Genomic DNA, 10,021 nt, shown 5'->3' on the forward strand with positions numbered 1-10,021 from the left:
ATAATAATAATAATAATAATAATAATAATAATAATAATAAATTAGAATATTAATAATAAAGGTTTAATAATAATAATAATAATATTTATAATATTTATACTCATAATTATTATTATTATTATAAATTAAAATATTAATAATAAAGGTTAAATAATAATAATAATAATTATTATTATAATTATAAATTAAAATATGAATAATAAAGGTTAAATAATAATAATAATAATTTATTATTATTTATTATTATTAACAAAAATTAAACTCCTGCTATGGCTTCTTTGAACTAGCTGAAATATAATAGTTTTGATTTTTGGTGACTAACTAACTAAATAACTAACTAACTAAATAAATACAATAAATTCAATAAAATAAAATATTAATTTGCTGCAAAATCTTTTTTTGATATAAAATATAATTTTATATCTTTATATAAATCTTAATATAAAATCCTTACTGCCTGCAATAAAATGTACATAAATTCTACAATAATATATAAAAAATAAGTACATATTTATAGGATTTTTGATTATTACATTTATATTATATATTATAGTAATATATTGTAAAATGTAGTAAAATATTTAGTAAAATAAATAAATATTGTCCACTTAAACAGCTTTAAAACTAGATCTGGTTTACTGCTTCTGCTGAACTTTGTCCAGTTATATGGAAAATGCTGCTGGGAAATGCAATGAATTTGTCACCTTAAAAGAAGTAGTAGTTTCTCTCTCTCTCTCTCTTTCTCTCTCTCTCTCTCTCTCCTGACAAACTGGCTATCCGTGTCCGCACCGGAGGGCACCACGCTCCTAGTCACACAAATTAATGCTTATTCCATCTTCACAAAAAGCAAACTAACCTTTGAGCACACATTTGATAACAAACGGCTTTCACCGTGCATCCAGGGAACTGGGGCAATTTGGCTCTCCAAACATCCTTTGCTTAGTAGTAATTAATTAGGGTGCCGTGTTTTTTGGCTGGTGATAAATTGCTGCATTCTGAATGTAGAAATGTACATTTATAACACTGTACTCTGTGTTATATAGCATTCAATTTCATAAAACTACTGTTTCTAACACAATGGCAAAATCTGTGTTTTTTTCCCCTTTTGGAAGGTTTGGAAATGCTCTTGTGGAATTTTTCTTTTGCTGTTGGAGCAAATGAAAACAGAAAACATATATTTGTTGTACTTTCCATTCGCCACTGTAGACTTTTACCCAGTTATGATGACTTGTGCGAGGGTCCGTCTGTGTCACATTACTGCGCTCTGGACTCTCAGTAGGGAGAGTTTGTGTTTGTCAGATATAATGATCAGAAATACACAAAGCATAACAAAAACGTCCAAACAGCACCACCTGTTTTGCTCGACAGCATGGAAAAATAAATGCATGTGAGACTGTTGAGCTCTGAATCTAAGGGTGTCATTTAATTTCAGACTCTGGCATGATCAAACATTAAGAATAGAGCAGATTCTGCTTATGCAATGAGGGAAATATCATCATTCTGAACAGAAAAGAACTGAACAGTTTCTGACTGAGCCACTTTTGCCGTGAAGACACCTTTCAGAGAATGATTCTGGTTTTTCGCGTCTGAGAACCCATGCACTCTTGTGTAATCTAATGCACTTTTATTACAAATTACCAGCATAACAATGTGTGAGAAAAGCGGAACTGAACCATTAGGGTTAGGGTTAGGGTTATTAACAGGGTTATTAAAATAAGTGTTTATTAACAGTTTGAATGATTTTATTTTTATATTTTTCTTTTTAATTTGGTTTATTTTAGTAATTTTGTTGTGATTTTGTCTTTTTTATTTTTTTTAACATGTCTATGTAGTTTTCATTAATTTTTATTTTGGTTTTAGTTTTATTAATTAATTAATTAATTTATTTTCAATATTTAGATTTTTTTGCACCCTCAGATTCCAGATTTTCAAATAGTTGTATCTCAGCCAAATATTGTTCTATCCTAACAAACCATACATCAATGGAGAGATTATTTATTCAGCTTTCAGCTGATGCATAAATCTCAATTTCGAAAAATTTACCCTTAAGACTGGATTTGTGCTCCAGGGTCACATTTATGCAGCATTTCAGCTACAACACTACATGCATCGCAGGCTACAAATGTAGCTTATAGAAACGTTGTGGGAGTGTTGTTTTGAAATGTTTCTAAAATGTTGAAGTGTCCAGGTTTCTTGTCATAATTAGAATGTTAAAGGTTACAAAAACATTCCTTGTAACATTCTACTAACTTTATTTTCACCCAAAATGAAGCAATATATGAAAGTTTATTTTTAATATTCTAGCAACATTAACATGTCCAGTTTTCGTCGTGATCAGAACGTTATTTAAAGGCTACAAAAGCGTTTCTTACAACATTCTACATATTTATTTTCACCTAAAATGTAGTTATTTAAAGTTTATTTTAATATTCTAGCAACATTAACATGTCCAGTTTTCTTGTCGTGATTATAACGTTATTTAAAGGTTACAAAAAACGTTTCTGGTTTTAGTTTTATTAATTAATTAATTAATTTATTTGTTTATTAATTAATTAATTAATTTATTTATAATTTATTAAATTATTTATTTGAAGTTAAACTAAATGATAATGAGAACCAATTCTTTGGCAACTAGATGAAGTAAAATAAGTTTTACAAATATATATTTTAATTCATTTCAGTTAACATGTTATTTATTTCAAGTAATAAAAATGGTTTTAGGTTTATGCTTTTAGTTTAAGTTTTAGCTTTTGACAGAAATACACTTTAATAATTATTTTTCTAAGTTGTAAATTACACAAAATTTTCACCATGTCTGAAATATTTCTCACTTATTTAAAATCATAAACATTTTTTTTTGTTAGTTTATTTCCAGGTTTAAATTCCATTTCAGTACACGTTGTGTGTTTCAGATCAAGTCTTCATCAAACTTTGTCCCAGGTAGAAAAGTGTGAGGCCCAAAGACATGAGATCTTAAAAACAGAAGGATTTATAATATTTGTACATGTATATAATAAACTGTAAATAGTACGTTTATGACTGAAATATAGTCAGTCTTATTGACAAAAGTGATTTTGTAGAGCGGTTCAGAAAAGATCTTCTCCTATAACATTTACAAGGATTGCTCATGTTTCACGTCATTTATCCAAACACACAGATATGAAGCATATGTGTTCACTGAAACCACTCACATGTCTTGTCTTCAAGACTGAATATCACCATATATAGTGTTTTCTCGGCATGCCTGAGCAGTGTAGGGTTAGACTGTAGCTTTGGTTGCTCTGTATGTTTATCAGTGATGCGCTGGTTTGCTCGGAGTTCTGGTTTAGAGGAAAAACCAGTCGAAGGGTCAAAGCTTTTGTGTTGGGCTCTACCTGTTCCTGTCAACACACGGCTTTCTGTGGATTGTTAAAGGATTTCATGGTGAGGGCGTGTTTGTAGTTTTATTACAAAGACAGGAAATTTGCCTTTAGTTCACTGAAAAAAAAAGTCTTGATTTCTAAGCATGATAAGATAGTTTTTAGAGAATCATGCAATCAAGTTTTATTCTTACATTAGCAAATAGTTTTTTTCCTTGTTTTAAGCATCTCATAATACATTAGATTTGTACTTAACAAAATAAACTAAAATGAAATTAAAATGAATGAATGAATGAATGAATAAGAATCTTATGCAACTTGGAACTTTACATTTTACTAAGAAAAAAAATGTAGATTTAGACTTCAGATTGTAGATTTTAGTTTAAAGTTTAAGGTTTATTTTTTACATTTTTTACATTTACATTCATTAACATGTCCAGTTTTCTTGTCGTGATTATAACGTTATTTAAAGGTTACAAAAAACGTTTCTCAGAAGTAGAAATAACATCATAAGGAGGTTGAGAGAACATTGATCTCAGAACGTTTTCTCTCAACATTATGAGAATGTATATCAAATATGAACAAAGTTATAATAACATTCCATAAACGTTACTTTAAACATTTTATCCTAACATTTTAAACAGTAACATGTAAAAACAATAACATTAAAAAAACATTAAGAGAACGTTCCCTGTTAGCAGGGATGCTGCGTACAACCATGGTGGAAAATCTTCTGCTTTGCATTCTCTTTACGTTGCTCTCTTGAGCTCTTTTGCATGTTGTGTTGGTCATGTGGACGTTTACATGCGAGTGCAGTATATATATATATCAGTTGGTGGATCTGGGTTTGCTCTCCTTGACAGAAAACACACACACACACTCACACACTCACACTCACACACACACACACACACACACACACACATACATGCGTCTGAAACTCGCCAGGGCACTGCTTTTCTTATTCTGCTCCTCAGCTCGAGTTTCAAGACTCAGCTCTGACCGAAGTGCAGCAGAAATCATCTGTTGTTGAACAGATTTGTGCATTTGACCTCATAACCGCGTGGAAGGTGTGCAGCGAGAGGTGTCTTCCCTTCAGACCGCAGCCTGCATCCTGTGAGAGCAACGGCTGACGTCTCTCGGGTCAGAAAACCCCTGAGCCTAACCTTTCTAACATTACAGGAGACGGAAGTGACGCTGCACAGCCTCGTCTGCATTATTAAGCCTTGCTTTATTTTCTCTGTTTGTCTCGAGCGCCGTGCATCTGGGATCTTGCCTAATGACTGCCGTTTGGATTTCCTTGAGCTTAATCAGGTTGGGTTGCTTAAAGGGATAGTTCACCCAAAAATGAAAATGTGATGTTTATCTGCTTACCCCCAGGGCATCCAAGATGTAGGTGACTTTGTTTCTTCAGTAGAACACAAACTGAGATTTTTAACTCCAACCGTTGCAGTCTGTCAGTCATATAATGGAGGTGAATGGGAATCACGGCTTTGAGAGTCAAAAAACATACACAAACAAAACCAAATTAAACCCTGCGGCTCGTGAGGATGCATTAATGTGTAAAGACACGAAACGATCGGTCTGTGCAAGAAACTGAACAGTATTTATATCGTTTTGATGCACTGCAATGTCTGACCAGTCCTGAGCGCGTCCTCGACAGCCGGCGCGTGACGCGTCTTCTTCTTCTTCTTGCTTTACGGCGGATCGCAGACTTATAAGTGCATTACCGCCACCTATCTCTCAAACGGACCATTGACACTCTATGTACAATCTCAGTTAGGAGAGTCAATGGTCCACTTGGGAGATAGGTGGCATGTGAGAATGGAGGATGGCAAAGGTAATCTAAATGTTAAAATAGGACAAATGAGCATAAAATATATAATATATGCTATATCAGCTGGTATATATCTAATATAAAAGGATACAATTTAAAAACCTGTAATATCGGTTGAATTAATATGGTGCCGTTTTATCATGCATCCCTGAAAGATGCATATTTATATTCGTGATTATATTGTGAGTTCTAAAGTAATGTATCATTTTTTACATATTTCTAAATATATTTTGAGTTCTAATGTAGTTTATAGTTTTTAATCTTAAATTTGAAAACTATTCATGTTTCTTTTTATGCTGTGAGTTCTAATGTAATGTATCCTTTTTATCATCATTTTGTAATATCAATATATATCAATATATATAAAATATAATTGTTCTGTTTATATTGTAAGTTGTCATGTAATTTATTATTTTTCATAATTTTGAAATATATTCACAGATATTTTGTTTATATTGTGAATTCTAATGTAATTTATCATTTTTATCATAATTTTGAAAAATATTCATATATATTCATATTTCTTAATATATTGTGAATTCTAATGTAATTAATAATTTTTATCTTAATTTTGCAAAATATTCATACATATTCATATTTCTTGTGAGTTGTAATTTAGTTTAGAATGTTTTCATAATTTTGAAAAATATTCATAGATATTTTGTTTATATTGTGAATGCTTATGTAATTTGTAATTTTTATCTTAATTTTGCAAAATATTCATACATATTCATATTTCTTGTGAGTTCTAATGTAGTTTATCATTTTTTCATTATTTTGAAAAATATTCATAGATATTTTGTTTATATTGTGAATTCTAATGTAATTTATAATTTTTATTTTAATTTTGAAAAATATTCATACATATTTCTTAATATATTGTGAGGTCTAATGTAGTTTAGAATTTTTTTCATAATTTTGAAAATATTCATAGATATTTTGTTTACATTGTGAATTCTTATGTAATTTATAATTTTGAAAAATATTCATACATATTCATATTTCTAAATATATTCTGAGTTCTAATGTAATTTATAATGTTTATCTTAATTTTGAAAAATATTCATACATATTCATATTTCAGTTTATATTGTGAGTTCTAATGCAATTTATCAATTTTTTAAATCATAATTTTGAAAAATATTCTTACATATTCATATTTCTGAATATATTGTGAGTTCTAATGTAATTTATCATTTTTTTAATCATCATTTTGAAAAAATTAAATTGAAACAACCAAAGAATATCCAGGTGATCTTCTATGATTCATTTCAATGTGAAAATATTTCAATTTCTTAACTAAGGTACAGTATTTAGTTCCACGTCTTAAGAGTCAGTGCATCTAATCGCTGTGCTTTGTGCAGTCTTGTAGTTTGGGAAGCATGAGTCTGAATTCATGTTGGTGCTTCTGTTCTCTCAGGACTCTAATTTCACGAAGCACACAACCCTGCCGGATTTCCCAGCATGCTTTCAGCTGTCTGTCCTGCCATGGGCTCCCTGCATCTTCCTCTGGCTGACGTCTCCTTTCTACATCTTCTACCTCAAGAGGAACAACAGAGGCTACATCATGATGTCTATACTGAACAGAATCAAAACGGTGGGAGATGTCAAGCACTTGTGTATGTTCGGTTCTCTGTTATCTTGTTGTAATGATTCATTATATGTGTGTGTGTGTGTGTGTGTGTGTGTGCAGGTTCTCGGCTTGATCTTGTGGATCGTATGCTGGACAGACCTGTTTTCTTCATTTCATGAGATGAGCCAGAATCAGTTGAAACCCCCAGTATATTTCGTTACTCCTCTAGTACTTGGCATGACGATGGTGAGTGAGAACGGCAGCTGAATATGTCGGTTGTGTCAGATCTTAACATCAGTTGCAATGAAGCTCAAAACTTCCTCTCCAGTCTGAAAAGCCTTCACTGAACAATGTCTCGTTCTCATAACTTGCACGAATGTCTAACAGCAGATCAACACATCAACAGCATGAACACGGGGCACATGAATAGTTTTATGAATCTGTGCAGGTCAGGCGCTGTTGTTCACTTCTATAAAAGCACAGCGGTAAAAAACTGACTGCTTAATTACAGTGGACAATGAAAAAATAAATTATAACCCCAGTGTTATTTTAAAATACAACAAAAAAAAACAGAGAAATGTTGGCTTGGAAACTAGCTGAAATAAAACTCTCAGTTAATGTTTATTTCATTTCAAGTAACGGAAATGTATTTTTATGGTTTTAGTTACTATAATAATCCTGACTATGCCTTGTGTTATGTTAAAATTCTCCAAAAATCACACTATATAAAAAAAAAAAAGTTAACCTTTAACATTAATACTTCTCACACATTACAAAAAAGTAAAGATGAGAATATAACATTTAAAAAAATTTTTTTAAACAATTTAAATTAATTTGTTAGCAACAAACGTAACTCAAGGCTGTTGCTCCACTAGCTGCTCTTTTTCAATTCTTGCTCCCGGTTATAACAAATGCCTGTAACAATCTGATTTTGAATCTTCAATAAAATTATTTATCATTTATTCACTTCATGCATTAACTTGGGACTTGAGCCCTTTTTCTGAGACGCCATGCTCTACAGGAATGATCAAATATTATATATTAAATATAAAAAAATATAAAATAATACTGATATTGTTTATACCTGTATATACACTGTTTATACACACATACACACATATATATGTGAGTGTGAGTGTGTGTGTGTGTGTATGAGTGTGTGTGTGTGTGTGTGTGTGTGTGTGTGTGTGTGTATTATTCAAACAAGCCTTTGTCTTTGGAAGGCTTTTGTCTTCCAAAAATCAATGTGATAAATGAGTTAGGTCACAAGTAATGTAAAAGTGCTCAAAAAGTAGTCTAATTATATTTCCTAAAATGTGTAATGTAATGGATTACGTTATTAACTACAGTTTTTGTCATGTAATTTGCAACAATTAAATAACCTAATAAAATATATGATACTGTATGTCTCCATTTATAATGTGTGAACTATCTAAAAGTCAGATATTCATTCTCAGAACTACAGTGTATGAGCTCTGGCTGTCTTTGCTCTCTTCTAGTTGTTAGCCACGTTCCTGATCCAGTTTGAGAGGCTGAAAGGAGTGCAGTCATCCGGTGTGCTCTTCATATTTTGGACGATCTCAGTTTTGTGTGCCATCGTGCCTTTCCGCTCCAAAATCATGAATGCCAGTCAGGCAGAGGTCAGTGTGTTGGTTTGAAGAAATGTTTTAGTATGAAGTAGTTAATTTCAGTCTAACCACGTACATGCTCTGCCAGCACAGTCATCTCTCAGTAATGTGTGACTCTCTCCCCTTTCTGCACTTTTCCCTCCTGTTTTATTTCTCACATGCATCTTTTGACCTACATGTTGAGCGTTTTCTCGGCTCTGAAGGAGTTCAGTTAAGGCCATGACTGTTTAGAGAGAATAGAGCTGCTGTTGTTCCTAAAACCTGCTTCAAGACAGCTTATCTAACTCACAGAGCAACAAACATAGCTCAAGGCTGCCGCTGTTTTTCCAAGTCAAATAAGTCTGATTATTGCTCTTGCATATGACAAATGCCATCTGATTTTGAATTTTGAATAATCATTTTAATGCATTTGACAGACGCTTTTTTACAAAGTGAATTGCATTGCATTTAATTATATTTATTCACTTCATGCATTCACTGGAAATTTAACCCATGAGATGCCATGCTCTCTACAGGAACGCTCAAATAATATGTATAAAAATGTATGGTAATATTAATATTGTTTCTGCATGTTGTGCATTATGCATTTTTCAGATATATTAATTTAACAGTGTAATATTGTTTATGCATGTGTTGCATTTCCATTTTCAGATACGTTATTGATATTAATTTAGTTTGTGCATGTTGTGCATTATGCATTTTTCAGATATATTAATTTAATGATATTAATATTGTTTATGCATATTGTGCATTTACATTTTTCATATATATTAATTTAGTGATATTAATATTGTTTATGCATATTGTGCATTTACATTTTTCATATATATTAATTTAGTGATATTAATATTGTTTATGCATATTGTGCATTTACATTTTTCATATATATTAATTTAGTGATATTAATATTGTTTATGCATATTGTGCATTTACATTTTTCATATATATTAATTTACTAATATTAATATTGTTAGTGCATGTTGTGCATTTACATTTTTTAGATATATTAATTTAATAATATAATTTTTTGTGAATGTTTGCATGTAATGTTTTAATGATATATTAATTTCTAAATATTAATATTATTTGTGCATGTTGTGCATTATACATTTTTCAGATACATTATTGATATTAATATTGTTTATTCATGTTGTGCATTATGCATTTTTCAGACTTATTTTAATACTTCTAGTATTGTTTGTGAGTGTTGTGCATTATATTTTTCAGATATATTTAAAAATAAAAAAATGTCAAATTTGTTGGATGTTTTGGTTATAAAGATTAATTAGTTCATGGATGTCATTTTTCAGTGTTAAGCTGTACGTTTAATGAGGATGCACAACTAAAAGTGAGCTCTTTGTCAGTTGATTTCCTCAAACATGTAAACTTTCTGACCCTATTCCATCCTGACAAACAGCGTGACCGATGGCGTGGGTTTGGGGTGAATGTCTGACGTGAACAGGCTTAGTCTCACACAGTGAAATCAAATAAAAACTAGATATCTCAGATCTGTGAGCTCATAAAGAGCAGGGCTGGGGGCGTTTGTGATGTGGTGTGTAGAGATGTTGCGATTACTTGATAAAGCAGCTTTCTCTGTTTTCAGAATGACAAGCTGAGGTTCACG

The 10,021-nt window shown here is 31.2% G+C and overlaps 1 protein-coding gene across 1 annotated transcript in view; it reads left to right on the forward strand.

Moving 5' to 3' along the window:
* LOC107693640 (canalicular multispecific organic anion transporter 2-like) overlaps positions 1-10,021 on the forward strand; it is a 60,231-nt gene that overhangs the window by 8,477 nt on the left and 41,733 nt on the right. Inside the window, 4 exon segments of the mRNA XM_016493092.1 lie at positions 6,617-6,793; positions 6,890-7,015; positions 8,269-8,409; positions 10,001-10,014. Coding sequence (XP_016348578.1) covers positions 6,617-6,793; positions 6,890-7,015; positions 8,269-8,409; positions 10,001-10,014 — 458 coding nt within the window.

This window comes from Sinocyclocheilus anshuiensis, unplaced genomic scaffold (genome assembly GCF_001515605.1).
Source record: "Sinocyclocheilus anshuiensis isolate Anshui unplaced genomic scaffold, SAMN03320099.WGS_v1.1 scaffold546, whole genome shotgun sequence".
Lineage (NCBI taxonomy): Eukaryota > Metazoa > Chordata > Actinopteri > Cypriniformes > Cyprinidae > Sinocyclocheilus > Sinocyclocheilus anshuiensis.